Source organism: Theropithecus gelada, chromosome 1 (genome assembly GCF_003255815.1).
Source record: "Theropithecus gelada isolate Dixy chromosome 1, Tgel_1.0, whole genome shotgun sequence".
NCBI lineage: Eukaryota > Metazoa > Chordata > Mammalia > Primates > Cercopithecidae > Theropithecus > Theropithecus gelada.
The window spans coordinates 35,125,548-35,145,876 of NC_037668.1; the positions used below are offsets into that span (position 1 = coordinate 35,125,548).

Here is a 20,329-nt window from a genome sequence, read left to right on the forward strand (position 1 = left end):
ACACACACGCAGGCACTCACACAGCCCCCAGAGATCCGTCCACACTTGAAGGGAGCTCAGACAAGAAGTAAAGCTAGCAGAAGCAGCATCATTGGCTGGGTTAGCTCCTCTCTACAATGGCTTTAGAAACCTGGAATGTTTTCTTAAAAGTACAGGCAGGCTGGGCGAGGTGGCTCATCCTGTAATTCCAGCACTTTAGGAGGGTGAAGTAGGGGAGGATCGCTTGAGCCCAGGAGTTCAAGACCAGCATGGGCAATGCAGCAAGACCTCATCTCTACAAACAAACAAAAAATTAGCTGGGCGCGGCAGCGTGCGCCTGTAGTCCCAGCTAGTCAGGAGGCTGAAGTGGGAGGATGGCTTGAGCCCAGGAATTCAAGGCTGTAGTGAGCCGTGATTGCACCACTACACTCCAGACAGAGCAAGACCCTGTCTCAACACAAGTACAGGCACACCCCATTTTATTGCAGTTCACTTTATTGCACTTCACAGATATTGCTTTTTTTTTTTTTTAAACAAATTGAAGGTTCGTGGTAACTCCAGAGTCAAGCAAGTCTGTTGGCACCATTTTCCCACGAGCATGTGCCCACTTTGTATCTGTGTGTCACACTTTCGCAATTCTTGCAATATTTCAAACTTCTTCCTTATTATATCTGTTGTGAAGCTGGTTCTCCCAGACGTTCCCTGCAGTCTGTTCATGCACCGCCCGTCCGAGATGAACCCGCAGGACACTCAGGATCCCAGACCGCAGGAGGAGTTTGGGATCACAGGCGGGGCAGAGCAATTTGTCAATGTTTATGAGAGGAGTCCTCTTTGGCAGCCCACTCTTTATCCTCACTCTCGTGGAAATGAGATTCGACCTCTCCTAATCACCTGGTGCCCGAGGAACAGGCAGGGGCCTGTCCCAAGCCTGAGTTTCCTGGGAAATCTCCATTTCAGCACAGATGGCTTCCCAGCAGCTTAGTGCTCTGGCTGTCCCTGGGTCACTAAATCATTTCACCCGCTAGTTTTTTTGTTTGTTTGTTTGCTTTTGAGATGGAGCCTCACTCCGTCACCCAGGCTGGAGTGCAGTGGTGCGATCTCGGCTCACTGCAACCTTCAGCTCCTGGGTTCAAGGGATTCTCCCGCCTCAGCCTCCCAAGTAGCTGGGGTTACAGGCACCCGCCATCATGCCCAGCTAATTTTTGTATTTTTGTAGAGACAGGGTTTCACCATGTTGGCCAGGCTGGTCTTGAACTCCTGACCTCAGGTGATCTGCCCACCTTGGTCTCCCAAAGTGCTGGCATTACAGGCGTGAGCCACCGCGCCGGCCTCGCCCACTAGTTTTATGAGGAAGAGACATGGAAGCCTTTTCCCCAGCTGGGGCGATCATCAGACAGTCACACAAAGTCACAGAACCATCTTGGAACAGGCATCCCGAGACCTGGCCATTGGGCAGGATGTGGGACACGTGAAGGGTCATAAATGACCCTTTGAATCAGTCTCCCTCTGCACAGGAAAAGCCCACCACCCTGTGCTCACCTTTGGCCATTAGACAGAGCTTGGGGGGCACCTGAGGAGCTGGCAGGAGGAGGTAGCTGCCACTGCCTGTGGAGGAGGATGTTGGCGTTCCTATTTCACAAGCCTGACTTGGAGAGCCAGCAGAGACCTTCTGGGCAGCTCTTGCACACACCCTTGCTGAAAAATTCTGCCTTCTTGCCTGGGGCCCAGAACCTCACCCACCCGGACTTGCCCCCTCCCTTCCAGGGCCCACTGGCCTCCTGACTCAGGCTCCCCCAAGCGCCTGACCCTGTGAGTCACTGGCCCATCTACAATCCCCCTCCCGCCGACTGCTTGCGTTGTAGCTTGATTGGAGCCAGGTCAATGCAAGTCACAGAACTGCGAACTGAGATGGACTCTCAGAAGCTAGAGGTGGCAAGCATGGCTGAGATGAAGCAAGCGTCCCCCTGGCTGGTTAGTTCTCACGGAGTTTAAACCTGTACTGAGAGTTTTTATGGTGACAAGGGGCCAGTCCTGTGCCTACCTGATGTGGAGTCCTAGGTGGGCTTGGGCCACAGGTTACCTGCTCCCGGAGGCTCACGAAGACAGTGCCAACAGGCACTCGTTCTCAGAAATGGGTGAAAGTAAGAGGAACCTGCCCTGCCTTCTCTCCACACCTCCCCAGTATTTGTCCTCACGGAGTAAATATCCAACAGTGATCCCAGGGCGTGGGAGTGGGAGTTAAGGGAAATGCCAAACTGTCCAAGGCTCTTTACAGGGTCGTCCTCTTGTCCCCTGCTCTCTAGTCCACTATGTTCAGGGAGCACCCACTGTGCACCCTGTGCCTTGGGGACATGGAGGTGCACTCAGCCCCAGCCTTTCCCTCCAGGAGCTTACAGTCTAACCTTCTGGGCCCAGGGAGGTGAGAAGACAGCACAGCCTTGCTGGCAGCATGACCCTGTTGGCTTAACAATGATTTTTTCAATAATGCTCACAGCTTCCTTCATATCCTGCCACCCAAAACCAGTGCCAAGGTCATCATGGGCTTGTGTGGCACAGTCGGATTTAGTGACCATCCTCACCCCCACATCGGTTCTGTCTTCTTGCCCCTGGTGCTCTGGTCCCTAGCACAGGCTGCTGATTTGGGGATTCGGGGGAGAATCCTCCACCTTCTGCAAATGCTCAGCCATGAAATGACAGGTGTTTGCCTGACTATGATTTCATGAATCCCGCATGAAATGATGGGTGTTTGCCTGATTATGGGCCACCAGTGCCTCCCCGCCTCCTCGTGGTCACTCGTGGGATCAGCAGCCCCTCCCTAGCCTTCGCAGAGACTCCAGGCCTCCATGGAAAAGAAAGAAAAAATAATTTTTTTGAGATGGAGTCTTGCTCTGTCGCCCAGGCTGGAGTGCAATGGCTCAATCTTGGCTCACTGCAACCTCAGCCTCCCAGGTTCAAACGATTCTCCTGCCTCAGCCTCCCGAGTAGCTGGCACATGCCACTATACCCGGCTAAGTTTTGTATTTTTAGTAGAGACGGGGTTTCAGCATATTGGCTAAGCTGGTCTCGAACTCCTGACCTCAGGTGATCCACCCGCCTTGGCCTCCCAAAGTGCTGGGATTACAGGCATGAGCCACCGCACCCACCCAGAAAGAAAAATCTTAACAAGTTGCTTCCGGTAACCAGTCTCAATGAGTAGCAGGGAGTAGTTTGCAAGGAAAAAAAACAAGAGAAGGTGTTTCCCATTCTTTAACCTGCTCCATCCCTCTAATTCCTGCTGCTCCATGGCAGGGGTCCTGCTCACCCCACATTGGCACAGACTCTATGCTGGAGTCAGACCCTCCAAAGCCACAAGTTTCCTTGAGGCCACAGGGCAGCCTCATTCTTGTTCTGCCCCTTCCTCACAATGAAAGACTGCATAGCCTGGGGGGCAGTGCCCAGGTGTGAAACTGATGCTTGGGAAAACAAATCCTTCTCAAAGTCACTTAAGGAATCCCCCAGCCCCACCGCACAGACCCCTGGATGTATACTGCCCCTATAATTGGGGGCTCTGGGCAGAAAAGCCTAGGAGTGGAGGTGACGACTCCCAGCCTATGCACCCTTTTGCTCTGCTCTGCTGCCCCGTAGGGCCCTGGAAGTGACCTGAGCCCTTAGGCCATTGCTGCTGTGTGCCCAGAGAGTCCCAAGCAGAGCTGGGCAGGAGGTAGACCCAGGTAGGGCTGGGAGAGCAGTGAGCAGGCAGGGTGCACAGCTGCACTTTGCCCAGTTCCTGGCTCTGGCTCTGGTCTGGTGCCAGTGCTGGGGTGGGTGTGTCGGCTGCCCACGCAGCTACAGGGTCCAGTTCCAGAAATCTCTCCACCAGCTGGGATGGGGGCTTCTTCTTCACCCTGCTGCCTCTTGTCCTTTCTTCTCTCGCCAAGTTGGGGGCTGAAGCAGGGACGCTCCTTTTATTCCCTGAGCCAAGCCCCAGCCGCAGGACTTTCAGTCTGCCACGCCAGTCACAAACATCCGGCTTCCGGCCTGGGTGTGGGTACTGGGCTGGCCCCTCATGATGGGAACAGCAGCCGCCACCAAGAGCTTCAACCTGTCCAGTGCCCCAAGGTCCCAAGCAGTCGGCAGGATCCGTGGACCGACCGAGGTGCTACCACGGCCGCCAGAGGCCAGGGCCGCAGGGAGGCGAGGGCGGCGAGGGCACGGGCACGGATGCGGGCTGCGGGGCAGACGCGGGCGTTGGGGCGGGGGCAGATGGGCCACCGGAATCCCCAGCGCGCCCGCCGTGGAGGGTGGCGCTGGCCGCTCTCCGCCACAGGTGCTCCAGCAGGCGGGCGCTCACTGCGGGCTCCAGGACTCGGCAGGCGGGCAGCACGCGGGCCAGGCGCGCCACACAGGCACTGTAGCCCTCGCGGTAGCTGTCGCAAGGCACTGCGGGCAGAGAGCCGCGTGAGGCACGGGGTGGGGTGCGGGGTGCAGGGCGCGGGGCAGGGGAGGGCGGGCTCACTCACCGGGCGCTGCCGTGGGCCATGACAACGCAGGCAGCTCCTGCAGGAAGCGCACGGTCATTTCCAGGACGTCTGCCTTCTCCAGCTTCGAGCAGTTGGAGTTCTGCGCCCGGCCACAAGGAAGAGGGACAGAGAACCACCAAGACAGACCTCTGACCGGCTACCAGGCGCACCCGCGCTCTAGTCGGGAGCTGGGTGTGGGGAGCGCCGTGGCCTGCGTGGGGTCAGCTCCGACGCGCCCACCCCACCGAGGCTCCGCCTCGGGCGCCGCGCGGAACCCCCTGGCAGGTTCCTCCTGCAGGAACACCCAGTCCCCCTGCCCCCGCTCCGCGCCCCAGGACCCTCCGCCCTCCGCCCGGGCGCGCTCACCTCCCGGCCCAGCAGCGGCAGGATGAGGCCCTTAAGCTGGCTCAGGCTCTGGTTGATGCGCGCGCGCCGGCGCTTCTCCAGCAGCGGCTTCAGGCTCTGCGGACCGGCGGCGCGGTGGTTAGACGGATCCCCGGAGTCCCCCGCCCCGCCCCCAGTCCCCGGTTCCCACCTTGCGCAGCTCCGCCGCGTCCCCTGCCCGGCGAGGCAGCCCCATGCTCCGCTGGAAAGCGGTGGCAGCTGCGAGCCCCACGCAAAAGGAAACCGAGGTCCGGAATGAGGTCCCGGGCGCGGCCCGGGCTGGTGCCAGACGAGTGCGCGCCGCGCCGGCGGCGGAGCTTTAAGGGAGCGGCTCGCCTGCCCCGCCCCGCCCCGCCCCGCCCCGCCCCGCCCCGCGGAGTCCGGCCGTCCGCTGGTCCCACCTCCCGCCTTTGTTCCTGCTCGGGGTGGAGACAGGAGGGGAGACCGCGACGCCCCCGGGGATCCCGCTCCCTGCCTTCATGTCCTATCTACCGCGAGGTGGCGGCCCCCAGTTGTCCACGAGCACCTGCGGGGCAGTTGTGAGGGCGCCACTGGGGGCCTTCGCTGCGTGACCCCGAGGGCAGGAGGGCCAGGTGGGGCCAGGCCTTGCCTGGCTCAAGCTACTGCCCCTCCTCTCCAATGCTGCCCTTCATTCATTCCCCAGGCTCGGGTTCAGCGTCTCCTCTGAGCCCCGCCCTGGGCCGGAGCAGGGAACCCAGCGGTTATGGGGGCTCCCAAGAGGGACAGCAGCAGGAGGGACTCACACCCCCAGCTGCTTTATCGGGTGAAGGGCTGAGCTGGACGGGGAATCCGAGGTCCGGAGAGAGGTCGTAACTTGCTCCAGCCCTCGACGCTGGGAACAGGCCAAGCCTGGACAAGGGCCTCAGTCGCTGGACGCCCGGCTCTAAGGACCCCGCAGAATCCTTCAGCGGCTTGCCTAGTTAAGAGCCTTCTGGTTACCCCACTCCAGGCTTTGGGTGGGGACACGGAATCCTAGAGAAGCAGGGGCAGCCCGGGAGCCCTCGGAGCTTGTTTTCATTCCCACCGGCTAGGGGTCCGGGTTCTGCCCCGCAGGACAGTCAGGGATCACGTGACGCGCGGGCGGGACAGTCCTGGGTGCGGGCCCCGGGCTGCCCGCCCGGGCCCCAGTGGCCCGCCCAGGACCGCCTTCGCGCCGCGTGGCCGTTGCTGCGGCAAACTGGCTGGCGTCCCCCGCCCATCTGCTCCAGGCTCCCCTCCCCCGACCGGCTGGCGGGGCAACGGCCACGCCCGCGAACCACACTGCGAACTACTGGGCAGAGAGATAACTGGAGGGATCCACAGAGCCAGCCGGGAGGAGGCCACATGGGGCGGAGCCAAGGAGGGCTCTGTCCAGGGTGCTGGATGAACCCCCTGTCTCCCGAACCCCACTTCCAAGCTCCACCCCTTCCGCTAGCCGCACATCCCCCTCCTTCAGGGTTCTCCCCGCAGGATGGAAGAAGACCAACGAACACACTAAGGGGCCCGGAGAAGCCTGGGCCAGGGGAGCCCAGGGCACCCATACCTATCTGTGGCACGGGAAGGACGGTAGGCCACCGTTCATGGACATTTACTGTGTGCCAAGGTCAGGGCTTAATGCTTTAAGGCTCGCGCCTGCATTAACCCTCATAAAAAGTGCTAACAAGGCCGGGCGCAGTGGCTCACGCCTGTAATCCCAGCACTTTGGTAGGCCGAAGTGGGCGAATCACGAGGTTAGGAGATAGAGACCATCCTGGCTAACACGGTGAAACCCCGTCTCTACTAAAAATACAAAAAAATTAGCTGGGCGTGGTGGCGGGTGCCTGTAGTCCCAGCTACTCGGGAGGCTGAGGCAGGAGAATGGTGTGAACCCGGGAGGCAGAGCTTGTAGTGAGCCGAGATCCCGCCACTGCATTCCAGCCTGGGCGACAGAGCGAGACTCCGTCTCAAAAAAAAAAAAAAAAGTTGTAACAAGTGAGAATAAATCATTCAAGATATTTGGCCCAGCAGGGCTTGGAGGAACCTGAGACCTTGTTCTCCATGGTTGAGGCCAATTTGCCTCCATAGGCCTCCCCCAAGACAGTGAATTGTTCTTTAAGAGCCTAAAAAACTCTGTGGATCTTTTCCCTCTCATCCCCAGCCCAAGCCACTTAGCTTGACTGACTCAGTTCTGCACCCACAAGTCCGCCTGCAGCATCTGCATCTTGGGAAGGGACTGATTCTAGCTCCTGGGAGAAAAAGGCTGAAGGAGGAGGCTCCCCTTAGAATATCCCCCTCCAGGCTTGTGGACCACCATTTGAAGACTGAATGGCAGGAGAGCAAACATCATTTCCATTGCCAGTTACCCCCAGTTAAAAATATTTCTTCCTCCACTCTCCCATTGCGTAAAGGACTTTAACCAAGTAACCCACAGTTATCTTCAACTCAAGGATTTTCAGGTTTTACTGGTTACTTGGAAGGAGTGGTCTGGAATCAGAGGAGCATTAAAGACAGCTAGGTGGGCAAGTGTCGGGTGCAGGCTTTAGGGGAGCTCTGGCCACCTAGGATACAGTAAGGATACACTCCACCCCGGTCCCTACTCTTGGGAAGTGCACTGGCCCTTGGGTTGAGGAGAAACCTGGGGCGGGCTGGGGTGAGCCCAGCAGAGGGGTGAGAGAAGGCCTCCTGGGGAGAGAATCTCTAAGCTGATATCTGGAGGGTGGGAGATTATGGGGGTTCTGTGAGCAGAGGGAACCTTGGGTGGAGAAGAAAGAAGAGCCTAGCAGGATCAGCCAGGGAGTGAGGTTTGCCACTTCCGTCTGTGTCATCTCAGCCAAAATGCTTTAAAAAACAAAACAAGGCTGGGCGTGGTGGCTCATGCCTATAATCTCAGCACTTTGAGAGGCCAATGTGGGCAGATCACTTGAGGTCAGGAGTTCGAGACCAGCCTGGCCAACCTGATGAAACCCCATCTCTACTAAAAATATAAAAAATAAAAAAATTAGCTAGGCATGGTGGCAGATACCTGTAATCCCAGCTACTTGGGAGGCTGAGGAAAGAGAATCACTTGAACCTGGGAGGCAGAAGTTGCAGCGAGCCTAGATTGTACCATTGCAGTCCAGCCTGGGCAACAAGAGTGAAACTACATCTCAAAAAACAAACAGGCCAGGCGCGGTGGCTCACGCCTGTAATCCCAGCACTTTGGGAGGCCGAGGTGGGCGGATCACGAGGTCATGAGATCGAGACCATCCTGGCTAACACTATGAAACCTGTCTCTACTAAAAATACAAAAAATTAGCAAGGCATGGTGGCGGGCGCCTGCAGTCCCAGCTACTCTGGAGGCTGAGGCAGAAGAATGGTGTGAACCTGGGAGGCGGAGCTTGCAGTGAGCTGAGATTGCACCACTGCACTCCAGCCTGGGCAACTAACCAAAACCCATTTTCAAAAAAAAAAAAAAAAAAAAACACCTCCCCATCTCTCCATGCCTCATTATCCCCAGCTATAAACTGGAAACAATAGCTGTACCTCTCTCACAGCACCTCTGGATTAAATATCCATGCGAAGCGTGGTGGGCACTTGGTGGGTAGCACAGATAAAATAAAAGTGCTACTGCTGGCGTGAGCTCCCTAGGGCTGCTGGGGAGGACCCAGTTGACCCGGTGGACATGGGAGAGCCTGGAAAGGACAGAAGCCTGACAGAAGCCTGGCAGGAAGGTCCTGGCTCGCAGCGTGAGTTTGAGTCATGTCCTGAAAGGAGTCTGAGAGGTTGGTCAGCAGGGGTGGGTGCTCACATGTGGCACTAATGGAGATGTCATTAGCAACAGTGGCAGGGGCTCAGGGGCATCTGCCCATCCCACTGGAATAGCAATAAAGCATTACCTGGACCTGGCCCACAAAATCACAAAACCATGTGCTAGATGAGCTTGTCCATGACCAAGGTGGCCACCTTAGGAGTGGAGAACACAAATTGCAGGGCCTTTTGGAATGGAGGAGGCGCAGGGGAGGGGTGCCCAAGACAAGCCATTTTAGCACCTCTTCCCGACAGTACCCCTGCCACTTGCTGGCCTCACAGTACACCTGCCTCTGGGCACCTAGAGGAGGACAGCGCTGGCCGCAGTGCGCCTGTTGCTCTGGCCACCGCCAGCTCCAGCAGTGAGGCTGCCAGGAATGACTCCTCCCTCCCTTTGTTGCAAACCACTGGGCAAGGGTCCCAGATCCCAGCGGCCACAGCTCCCATGGAGAGAGTGAGGGTGATCTGGCCAGGTGGAAGTCGTTGGAAACCCACCTGACTAGGCACGGCCCAGCAGCTCCAGTTACCTGGGCACCTGGGAGCGCGGGAGGCCACCACGCAGGTCGCCACTGGGTGGCAGCCCCAGGGAAGGGACCGGAGGCAGCCCCCGAGTTTAGCACTGTGAGTTTAGCACTATGACTCCCACTGTTCCTGGAAGGGGCTTCCTTCATTCTACAGCATTTCCGGCGCTGACTGTGCCAGGCCAGAGCTGGCGCGGAGTGAAACCTTCAGCCCGGGTCGGGCCAAGCCCCCACGGGATTCCAGAGGGGGTGGGTGTTGGGACAGGAAGGGCACAGGGTGCTTCAAGATCGCTGATAGGCGGCCTGTACTCCCACAGCCATGTAGCCCCCACCTTCTGTCAGCTTTTCCTAGCGGCCTTTGGGCACTAGCCGCTCCCACGGCTGGTGTTCAGTGGAGCCCGCAGGGTGGCTTGGCAGACATTCGCTGTCCTTCCCGCGCCCTCTGGCGCTTTCCTGCGCCCCTGCAGGGGTCTCAGCCCTCTCTCTCTGGATGCTGGCGCTCCCGCGTCTCCCCACAAGCCCTATCCCTCCCATCCCTGCCTTCTGTGTGGCTGGAAGCCCCTCCACCCCGACAGCGGCTGTGGGCGGCCTGAGGCCATAGCGTCTAGATCGAGTTCCCAGCGCACCAGTGGTTCCTGTCCTGCCCTCCTGCCCTCCCCGCTGGAAGCTCTGGGGGCAGTTCTCGGATCTGGAGGGACCCTGGAAGGCAGGGCTCTTTGCACTTTCTGGGGATTTCGACCTAGAGCCCCTCAGGGACGTGGTAGGGCTGCTCCTGCCTCAGGGCCCTTGTCCTCGCGCTCCCCACCTGGAATACCCTTCTCTCCACTGAAACCCAGCCCCACTGCACCTTCTCAGATACTTTTCCCTGTCCGCCCACGCTGTCCCGACAGTCATTCCCCATCACCTCTGAAATTGCGTTGCCAGCGCCTAGAATCGCAGTTAGCGGGCACTGGGCAGATGAATGAATTTGTCTGTGCCTGGACGGCTCTCCAGTTCGAACCCAGTTTTGCTGCGCTCTGGGGTCTCCACTGTTACTTGAGGCAAATTAAGAGAGAAACCTCTGGGCGTCCTGCCCCGGTCGCACGAGTGTCCCTGCGGCGCGGCGGGGGCGGGCGGGGGACTCAGGCAGAGACTGCGGGGCGGGGCGGGGAGGGGTGAGGGCGGGCCCGAGGCTTAAGCCGGCGTCGGCGGGCTCCGGCCCCAGAGCTCGGCGGAGCGGAGCGCCAGGCAGCGCGGAGCAGAGGCAGGGCCCACAGCCGCTCCGCCTGCCGGCCCGCAGATCCCCGACGGCCGCACCGCGGGCTCCTCCGGCTCGCGAGGACACACGCATGGCGTCCTGGGGAAGGCGCTGAGTTCGGAGTCGCGGCGCCGCAGGCGGCACCATGGCCCTGGAGCAGGCGCTGCAGGCGGCGCGGCAAGGCGAGCTGGACGTGCTGAGGTCGCTGCATGCCGCAGGCCTGCTGGGGCCCTCGCTGCGCGACCCGCTGGACGCGCTGCCCGTGCACCACGCGGCCCGCGCGGGGAAGCTGCACTGTCTGCGCTTCCTGGTGGAGGAAGCCGCCTTCCCCGCCGCGGCCCGCGCCCGCAACGGCGCCACACCGGCCCATGACGCCGCCGCCACCGGCCAGCTCGCCTGCCTGCAGTGGCTGCTGTCGCAGGGCGGCTGCAGAGTGCAGGTGGGTCCGCGCGGTTCGCCAGGGGCGCTGCGGCTTCCTCCTACGGAGAGGGTCCTGGCCCAGAGTCCCCCGGGGCTCAAGAATGGGTGGGGTTTGGCACCTCCTGGCCCAGCTGAGCCCTGCACGGAGCTCCTTCCAGAGGCCCTCAGGTGAGTGGGCTCCCTGGCTTGCCAGTACGTGGGCAGATGCCCTGGCGAGCCTGGGGCCTCCCTGGAAGCGCACCTGGGTGATGGGAGCCAGAAGGGAGGGGTCTCCGTGGGGCTGGTGCTTACTAGTATGTACCGGGAGAAACAAAGCACTGATCCTGTAGTCCTGGGAGTGGGTGGGGACATGAGGCCTGGGCAGCAGAGTCAGACGCCCGTGCCCTCCAGGACCGGATCTGAAAGGAGGCTGGGCAAAGTCCCACAGCCCACCCCAGGCTGAGATACAGGTGTCCCAGCCAGGATGTGGGGGAAGGGTGATGGGCGGTGGTAAATGGTCTGCCCATAACCCAGGCTGACCCCAGGACATCAGTGCTGTCAAGGCTCCCAGTTGTCAGCTGCTTCTCCAACCCAGGCTGATTCTTGCTGCCTCCAGACCCCACCTGGTCACTCTGAGCAGTGACCTCCAAGGGCAGTCCTGGCTGCTGAGAAGCAGGTAGCCAGCCAGGCAGCGGTGGGACAGTTCCAGGCACAGGGAACAAGAAGTGCAGATCCCTGAGGCGTGCATGCTCCTGTCCTGTTGGAGGGCCAGCCGCAGGCAGCGTGTTCAGAGTGGGTGAGGAGGGGAAAAGCTGCCAGGGCCAGGCCAGACAGTATCCTAGCCAAGGTTAGGGATTTGGATGAAATTCTGGTTGAGGGGGTAGCCACAGGAGGGAGGAACCAGAACTAATTTTCCACTTAGACCACCGGGTGACCTGGAGATGGAAGGAGAGGAGTCAGGGTAACTCTAAACCGGCTTACTATGCCCCAAAGATCGCCAGGCCACCCCCATCTTCTGCCCTCAGATAGCAGGCCCCCCTTCCCACCCTTCTTGGGAGATAGCCCACCTGGTATCTCTCAGTGGGCCCCATTACCAGGGCTTCCTGGTCACGTGGCCCATGGCCACTCTTTTGCGCGGTGGCATGCCTCCCTGATCCAGTGTCCAGCCCTGGCCAGAAGCCTCCCTGGCCAGTGCAGAGGAACTGGGAGGAGCAGGTGGCCTTGGGCCCAGCTTATCAGGTCTCCTGCCCTCTGGGCCGGGCAGGCTTGGGTGCGGGGGGAGAAAGTGTGCAGGGGATGACCTGGATCCTTGGGCTTGCACAGCCCAGAGAGATAAGCTGCTTTAGGGTGTGGTCCACCGCACATGAGGCTCCTGGGGCCTGGACAGCTGGACAGCCTGGACAGGCACAGGCCAGAGCCCAGAGGTCTGTGGCCCTCTCCTTACAGTTTTCACCACTGACAGGCCCAGAGCCAGTGGGACCCCTGGAGCCTCAGACCCACAGTCCCCAAGGCCAGTAGGAAGGGAGCGCCTTTCTCAGGAGCTGGGGCTCAGGTCACATTTCACCATGGTTCTGCCCGGGTGCCCGCTAGCCAGCCCCGACCTTTGGGCTCAGAGGGGACAGACTGAACCACTCTCTGGTCCCCCCCACTCTCAGCTTTCTAGCACACAGGAGGGGCCTCGGTGTTGCCCTCAGCTTCCTGTGGGCCATGACATTCTCTGCCCCGTCTTCCTGCCTCCTTAGCAGGACCGCCAGGCCATTGCCCCCACCCTGCAGGCTGCCTGAAGACCCTACCAGTGGCCCCAGGGACCCCAGCTCCCTCCGTGACCTCTTTTCCTTGCATTTCTCGCAGGAGCCTCAGAGCTTCTCTTCCCACTGTGATTCGGCTTCCTGAGGCCTGGGGTCTCTCGCCAGCTCCTGCTGCCTCTGCCAGTCTGTAACCACAGTGCCCTGTCTCTGGGCAAGGCGGGGCAGAGAGGCTTTGCTTCCTGATCCTAGTGAAGTTCGCGCACTGCCTCCTGCAGCCGCGGCCTTGCCTACCCCTCTGTCGTCCTATGTGCTTGGTGCTGGGAGGTTGTTCTGTTCCCAAACCAGTGCCCACTCTGCCAAGTGCAGCAGCCTCTGTGTCTAGATGTTCCTGGGGATTCTCCTCCCAGCACAGGTCCCATAAGCACTCCCCTCCAGCCCCTTTCTCAGCAGACACACACAGTGGGGTGTCCACTGATGACACATTCAGCAGTTCTGGGCCCAGACCCCTGGCCGCACCCGCTCTGAGGCCCCTGGGGAGAGTTTGGTCCAAGCCCTCCCAGGGGCCACCACTAGCCTGCACCTAGCACCCCTGGCTGACTGCCCCGGACCCACCCACCAGTACCTAGCAACTTCCACCTCCACAGGGGCAAGAACACAGGCTGCTCCTATGGCTGCACGCTGGCGAGTCTGCTGGGGGAGGGCCGCAGTTTTCTGCACTGAAGTTGGGTTGCCGGAGGCGCACTAAGGCGGAGGTCTCTGTTCCCACGTGACACCTAGGAAGGGTGGAGAGAGAGGGGGCAAGTGTTGGATGCAGAGGGTGCCCCCCAGTCCTGGTGCTAGCTTTGTACAGCCCCACAGCCCCCCTTCCTGGCCCTGCTCCGCCCAGTAACCCTCTGTCACTCCTTCAGGCACTCCCTGAGCCCCTGGGAGTCAGGGCTGTGGTTCTGGGCCTGGAGCCAGTCTCCTACCGTGACAACCAGGTACTTGTTGTGTAGGCAGCTCGCAGTCAGGACCTGCAGGCCTCTGAAAGCCCTGCATGGTGCTGCTGCCTATTGGCTATGGTTCAGAGAGGGCCAATTAGTTGCCCAAGGACAGAAGCAGAACTCAAACCCAGGATCCACATGACCTTAAAAAAAAAAAAAAAAACATTGCTGATGAGGCCTGGCCAATCCCTCCAGGGAAGACAGAGAGCACAGAACCACCCTCCAGGCCTGTGGGAGTCTGGGAGTGGCCCAAGCCAGGGGCGGGGCAGCAACAGGCTTTAGGAATTGAACTGGCTCTCTTCCCACAGGACAAAGACAATTCTGGTGCCACAGTCTTGCATCTGGCTGCCCGCTTCGGCCACCCCGAGGTGGTAAACTGGCTCTTGCATCATGGCGGTGGGGACCCCACCGCGGCCACAGACATGGGTGCCCTGCCTATCCACTACGCTGCCGCCAAAGGAGACTTCCCCTCCCTGAGGCTTCTCGTCGGGCACTACCCTGAGTAAGATCACCCCTCTTAAGGGGTACTCTGGGTGGGCTGGGAAAGGGCTTTGGGGGATGCCTGGGATTTTCCACGCCTCTCTGACACTCCAGGACAATGATCCCTCCAGTGGCCATCCTGGGGCCAGAGGGCCAGGCCAGAGAAATGGCTTCCACTCAACATGAAATTTTCCCCTCCTGGAAAACCCCTTTTGGGGCTGTCCCCAGAGCCCTGCAAGCAGGTGCTCCCAGCATCCTCAGCTTCCCAGCTGCACGCAGCTGGGCCTGGGAGGCTGGGCACGCAGGCCAAGGTCACCTGTTCCCCTTGGGCTGCTTCTGCAGCAGAGGCTCTCTCTAGCTTAGGCTGTGTTCATTTGCAAGACTGTTCAGGACGGAGTGGGGAGCAGCAAGGGCAGGAGCGCCTCCTAGACCCTAGTCAAACAGGCAGAAAGGGAACCCCATCAGTTACTCAAGCAGTTAAAGGAGAAAGGCCCCTCCCAGACCCCCACCCCACCTCCTGGCCCCAGAACCCCTGGCTGGAGGCCATCCAGAGAGCAACTTGTTATCTCCTGTGGCCCCTCAGCCCATTCCCACTATCAAGGGAAGCATGGGGCTCCTAAACCTCCTGGGGAGTGGGCTGGGAGCTCCCCCGGGTGGGGTGGGGGGTCGTACAGAGCAGGGGGCATGTGTGAGTCTGGGGGAGGGAGGGAGGGACTCAGGTCTTAGGTGCACCTGGAGAGGCAGGCATCCTGGGGAAAGCTGTGCAGGCCCTGTCTGAGAGGGTAGGGTGCCAGATGCCACAGGGGTCTGAATGGGGAATGGGGTGCTATGACGGTTAACCCTCGTTAGTCTAAGTGGGAGCCTGAGATGTAAATGTGAATGTGGACCCAGCCTCAGGACGACAGCAGCTATGAGGTGAGAGGGTCTGGCCTGTCCCCACCACTGGTCAGTTTCTGGGTGTGCCTGCAGGGCCCCTGGCCACCAGGGAGCAGGCTGAAGGCCAGTTCTGGCCATATGACCATGTGGCAAGGTGGCTACAGCAGCTGCAGCCTCTTGGGCCCAGGCACACTGGCGTGGATGTAGGGTAGCCCTAGCACCCACCAGGCCGGGCTCCAGTGGTCCCCTTGGCCCAGGACAGGGGAGCTGGGCCTGGTTCCATCCTTACTAAGAAGGGGCTCCATGGTTTGGTCAGTGGGAGACCCAACAGGTGCTGCCCCCGGGAGGGGGCGCTTCACAACCAGCCCTGCCAGGCCTTCTTGGTGGCCGCTTTGGTATGAATTCACTGCTTCCAAACAAACTAGGGTTTGGATCATGTCAAAGTCAGTGGGATTTAGAGCAGGAGGGCCCCAGGGACCCTTGAGTAGAGGGTTCCAACTGGCTCCTGTCAGCACCTCTTGGAGGCTGTCCCAGATTCCTGAGTTAGACTCTCCAGGTTGGGGCCTAGGAGCCACACCTGGGACATGTCCCCATCCTCACAGCGGTGATTCTGATGCACCTGTCCCACCCCCTCACTTCAAGCAGAGGAGAAGGACAGGTCTTGAGAGGGGCAGGTGCCCCTGATGGCGGGACCAATAAGGCCCAAGTGTGAACTGGAAGACTCTGAGCCCGCCTTCTGCAAGCGCTGGTGAGGACCGCCAGTCCGAGCCTTCCTCACTGAGAAGCCAGGTCTAGGATGAGCCACGATCCCTCCGTGGGCTGGGATCCCAGGTGTTAGGAAGACTGGCTATGCTGTGGAACGCCCTCCAGGGCTCTGGGGCTGGGGGACCCTGATCCCCTTCCAGACCATGCCAGCTGCTGCGTGTGATTGGGCGCTGGTGCTGACCCAGTGGCCAGATGGCCTGGACTGATGAGCCGCCAGCCCCCCAGGAGTCACCATGAATCTCAGGGAGGTGGACAGAGGGCTTGGGCTCCGTTTCCCACAGCGGCGTGTGACTCGGCTGATAAGAAGGTGTCTTGGTGTGGTTGCCAGGCTGGGCTCATGCAGGAGGGGCAGCTGGGAACTGGGGTTGGGGGCTGGTGCACCCCCTTAACCTCCCACCTTGGGAGCAGGGATTCCTGCTCACGAAGGCTGTGGATATGAGGGCTGGGAGCTGGGGAGGGCAGAGGCTTGAGCTGCCCCAGGCCACAGGGCGCAATCAAGGGACCCAGGTGGCCCAGCTTCATGCTCTTGCGAGCCTCTGCGGCCTGCTGTGAATGGCTGTGAATTATTCACAAGGCTCAGCTCTCTCGCTGGCGTGTAGGTGAGTGCTGAGGGAGGAAGGGCTCCCGGACCTGCTGGTGGGAAACTCGATCCTGCCCAGGGAGGCTGTGGGTGACCATGGGAAATGGAAGTGACACACTGCAGAGGGGCTGGAAGGCTGGACAGCCTCGGGAAAGCTCAGCTAATTCCAGGGCTACACCTTGGGGTGTTATAATAGAAGGAATGCCCTGCACATCCCCCACACCTCCCTGTCTATCCCGTTCATGGGGCCAAGTCTTCCCAGAAGCAGAGGACTTGTCCCAATGACCTCAGGGGCTGCTGCCACACGGGACCCTCCCTCTGGGCCCTTGTAGAAAAGGGATCTCTCATACAAAATTAGCCGGGCGTGGTGGCACATGCCTGTAATCCCAGCTACTCAGGAGGCTGAGGCAGGAGAATCGCTTGAACCTGGCAGATGGAGGTTGCAGTGAGCCAAGATCGTGCCATTGCACTCCAGCCCGGGCAACAAGAGTGAAACTCCATCTCGAGGGGAAAAAAAAAAAGAAAAAGAAAAGGGATCTCTCAGCTGGGAGACATGGGGCTGGCAGGAGCCGGGCTGGGCAAGTCCCAGGCCCTGGGTCTCGGGGAGATTGAGTTGGGAGGGTTGACCCTCCTGGCAGGAGCTCCAGTGGCTGATGAAGGGGCGGATTGAGGGTCCAGACCCCCAATCAGGGCAGAGTGAGGAGGGGCGAAGAGCAGGTGTCCCCAAGGCTGGTGGCCACCCTCCCAGGAGGGTCCTGGAGCCCAGGAGCTTACTCTGACCCCCTCACACCTGCTTCTGGCTGCCCCAGGGCCTGAGCAGCTGGGCGGGGCTGTGGGGGTCGGGGAGCCTGGGCTCAGCTGGGACCCTGAGGCTTGAGCTTCCAGGCTGGGCAGTGAGGAGGCTCCAGGCTCTTCCCCTGGGCTCCTGGGTGCTGCCAGTCACAGCAAGCGGGAAAACCAGTTAGCCCAGAGATTTTATCAACTTCAGCAGGTGTCTCCTTCCCCCAAAGCCTCCCCTACCCCAACCAGACTAGACTGGAGTGGGATTGGAAAGTACCTGGGGCTGGGTACGGTGGCTTACGCCTGTAAGCCCAGCACATTGGGAGGCTGAGGCGGGTGGATCACCTGAGGTCAAGAGTTCAAGACCAGCCTGACCAACATGGTGAAACCCCGTCTCTACCAAAAATACAAAAATCAGCTGGGCGTGTGGCCAGACTATGCCTGTATAGGTGGCACATGCCTGTAATCCCAGCTACTTGGGAGGCTGAGGCAGGAGGATCGCTTGAACCAGGGAGGCGGAGGTTGCAATGAGCCCAGATCATGCTATTGCACTCCAGCCTGGGCAACAGAGCAAGACTCTGGTTAAAAAAAAAAAAAAGGAATGAACGAAAGAAAGGAAGGAAAGAAAAGAAAAAGAACCTGGTGCTAAGTATCTTCTAGGAGTCTGGCAACACCCCGTGTCATCTGAGCCACACAACCACCCCTAGCAGTAGCTCTGCAGTCAGCCCATTTTACAGATGGACTCATTCAACTAAGGCTTATTGAGCATCTTCTATGTGCCAGGCAATATTCGAAATGCCAGTGATATGCTGGTGAACCAGACAAGTGTCCCTACCTCGTGGAGCTGACAGGTACAGAAATGGTGTTTTAGAGAGGCTGATCCACCAGCTGTGGTCACCCCCGGCTTGCTGTGTGGCCTTGAGCTGGCTGTACCTCCTCTCTGGGTCTCTCTCCCACTCCTGGTCCAGGTCCTAATCACTCAGGGCCTTTCAAGTCCACTAGAGACTTCCCCTTTTCCCTTCCTTTGTGCAAAGCTTCACAGAGCCTAGCTGCTCCCACGGCCCAGGGGTTCAGGAAGCCCCGACCTGGGACAGAAAGGGGGTTTCTTAGGAAGCCCCAGCAGCTCTCAGCTTAGACAGCCCCAGGGCCCAGGGCTCAACTCTCCCCCTTAGAAGGCTGGAGGCTCTGCCTGGGGTGGTCCTTTTCTTTTCTTTTTTTTTTTTTTTTCAGACGGAGTCTCGCTCTGTCGCCCAGGCTGGAGTGCAGTGGCCAGATCTCAGCTCACTGCAAGCTCCGCCTCCCGGGTTCCTGCCATTCTCCTGCCTCAGCCTCCCGAGTAGCTGGGACCACAGGCGCCGCCACCTCGCCCGGCTAATTTTTTGTGTTTTTAGTAGAGACGGGGTTTCGCTGTGTTAGCCAGGATGGTCTCGATCTCCTGACCTTGTGATCCGCCCGTCTCGGCCTCCCAAAGTGCTGGGATTACAGGCTTGAGCCACCGCGCCCGGCCTGGGGTGGTCCTTTTCTGCACTAGGCCCCTGACTCTGGCACAGGCCGTGGGGGCTCGTTCCTTTTTAATCACCAGCCCCAGCTCTACCCACGGTGTCTGTCAGTTCAGCCGGTAGCAGGGTGTGGGGGTGGGGCCTGTGTCCACACTGAGGCTGCCGTCCTTGACCTCCTGACCCAGGTGGAGGCTCTGAGAAAGGAAGGACCTGGTGGAGTCTGGAGAAGCCCCTCACAGCAGGAGACCATCTCATGTCTCCACCAGCAGCTCCTGGTCCCAGCTGTTGTCTAACCAGGGCTAGTGTGCCTGCCCTACCCTTCCAAGGGGGAGAGCTGAGCCTTGGGCCCTGGGGTTCTGTAAGCAGCGCACTGCTGGGGCATTCCAGGGCTTCTGAGAAACCCCCTTTCTGCCCCACGTGGGGGCTACCTGAACCTGTTGGGTTCAGATGGGCCATGGGAGCAGTCAGGCTCTGTGAGGCTGTGCACTAAGGAAGGGAAAAGGGGAGCCTAAAAGGGGAGCCAGTAAGCCTAAAAGGCCCGGGCCTTCGCCCGTCCATCTCCACCCGCAGCCTTTGAAAACACAAGTCCTGCTGGGTGCGGTAGCTCACACCTGTAATCCCAGCACTTTGGGAGGCTGAAACAGACAGAACACGAGGTCAGGAGTTCAAGACCAGCCTGGCCAATATGGAGAAACCCCATCTCTACTAAAAAATACAAAAATTAGCTGGGTGTGGTGGCACGTGCCTATAGTCCCAGCTACTCCGGAGGCTGAAGCAGGGGAATCGCTGGAACCTGGAAGGCGGATCGAGACCATCCTGGCTAACACGGTGAAAACCCGTCTCTACTAAAAAATACAAAAAATTAGCCAGGCGTGGTGGTGGGTGCCTGTAGTCCCAGCTGCTCAGGAGGCTGAGGCAGGAGAATGGCGTGAACCTGGGAGGCAGAGCTTGCAGTGAGCCGAGATCGCACCACTGCACAGCCTGGGCAACAAAGCGAGACTCCATCTCAAAAAAAAAAAAAGAAAGAAAGAAAGAAAAGAAAAGACAATGCAAGTCCCAGCCTGGTGTGGTGGCCCATGCCTGTAATCCTAGCACTTTGGGAAGCTGAGGCGGGTGGATCCCGAGGTCAGGAATTTGAGACCGGCCTAGCCAATATGGTGAAACCCCATATCTACCAAAAAATACAAAAATTAGCTGGGCATGGTGGTGGGCGTCTGTAATCCCAGCTACTTGGGAGGCTGAGGCAGGAGAATTGCTTGAACCCAGAAGGTGGAGGTTGCAGTGAACCAAGATCGCGCCACTGCACTCAGCCTGGGCGACGGAGCAAGACTCCATCTCAGTGGGGAAAAAAGTTGGCCGGGTGTGGTGGCTCCCACCTGTAGTCCCAGCTACTTGGAAGGCTGAGGCATGAGAATCACTTGAACCTGGGAGGTAGAGGTTGTAGTGAGCCGAAATTGCGCCACTGCATTTCAGCCTGAGCAACAGAGCAAGACTCTGTTTCAAAAAAAAAAAAAAAAGAGTAAGTCCCATCACAGGCTTCTGGCCACTGACAGGGAAGGCTGCTCACTTCCTTATAATGGCCCAGAGGCCGTCCCTCCTCCAGGCTGTGGTCCCCTCCAACAGGCCAGCGCCCCTGCCTTCACAGAGGCTGATCCCCGCCTGCTCCCTGCCCTCCTCCAAGTCTTTGCTCAGACCCCACCTCAGCAAGGCCAACCTTGAGCCTCGCTGAAATTATCACCCGTGCCCACGATGCCCACTCACTCTTCCGCTGGCCTTGTTCCCTGCTGCCCTTTCTTTTTTTTTTTTTTTTTTTTTTTTTTTTTTGGGGGTTTCC

The 20,329-nt window shown here is 59.5% G+C and overlaps 2 protein-coding genes across 3 annotated transcripts in view; one reads left to right on the forward strand and one right to left on the reverse strand.

The window, feature by feature from the left end:
- Positions 1-456: 456 nt before the first annotated feature.
- On the reverse strand, positions 457-10,239 carry HES2 (hes family bHLH transcription factor 2). Of its 2 annotated transcripts, XM_025371320.1 has the most exons (5): positions 10,053-10,239; positions 5,014-5,081; positions 4,845-4,940; positions 4,479-4,578; positions 457-4,398 (listed from the first exon to the last, which is right to left on the reverse strand). In XM_025371320.1, the coding sequence occupies exons 2-5, from the start codon at positions 5,056-5,058 to the stop codon at positions 4,118-4,120; spliced, it is 522 nt and encodes a 173-aa protein (XP_025227105.1). In that variant the 5' UTR covers positions 5,059-5,081; positions 10,053-10,239; the 3' UTR covers positions 457-4,117. The 2 variants fall into 2 exon arrangements, with proteins under 2 accessions (XP_025227105.1, XP_025227097.1); XM_025371312.1 differs by lacking the exon at positions 10,053-10,239 and having other exon boundaries at positions 5,014-5,151.
- A 111-nt stretch (positions 10,240-10,350) lies between these two features.
- ESPN (espin) overlaps positions 10,351-20,329 on the forward strand; it is a 38,634-nt gene continuing 28,655 nt past the window's right edge. The window contains exons 1-2 of the mRNA XM_025395184.1: positions 10,351-10,824; positions 13,824-14,017. Coding sequence (XP_025250969.1) covers positions 10,531-10,824; positions 13,824-14,017 — 488 coding nt within the window. The 5' untranslated portion in view covers positions 10,351-10,530. The remainder of the gene's footprint in view (positions 10,825-13,823; positions 14,018-20,329) is intronic.

Bases quoted from the DNA above. Each gene is read 5' to 3' on its own strand.
- HES2 (XM_025371320.1), bottom strand. From the start codon at position 5,058: ATGGGGCTGCCTCGCCGGGCAGGGGACGCGGCGGAGCTGCGCAAG. The intron at 4,579-4,844 runs GTGAGCGCGCCC...GGCCGGGCGCAG, and splicing joins TGCCGCTGCTGGGCCGGGAG to AACTCCAACTGCTCGAAGCT. The intron at 4,399-4,478 runs GTGAGTGAGCCC...CTCTGCCCGCAG, and splicing joins ATGGCCCACGGCAGCGCCCG to TGCCTTGCGACAGCTACCGC.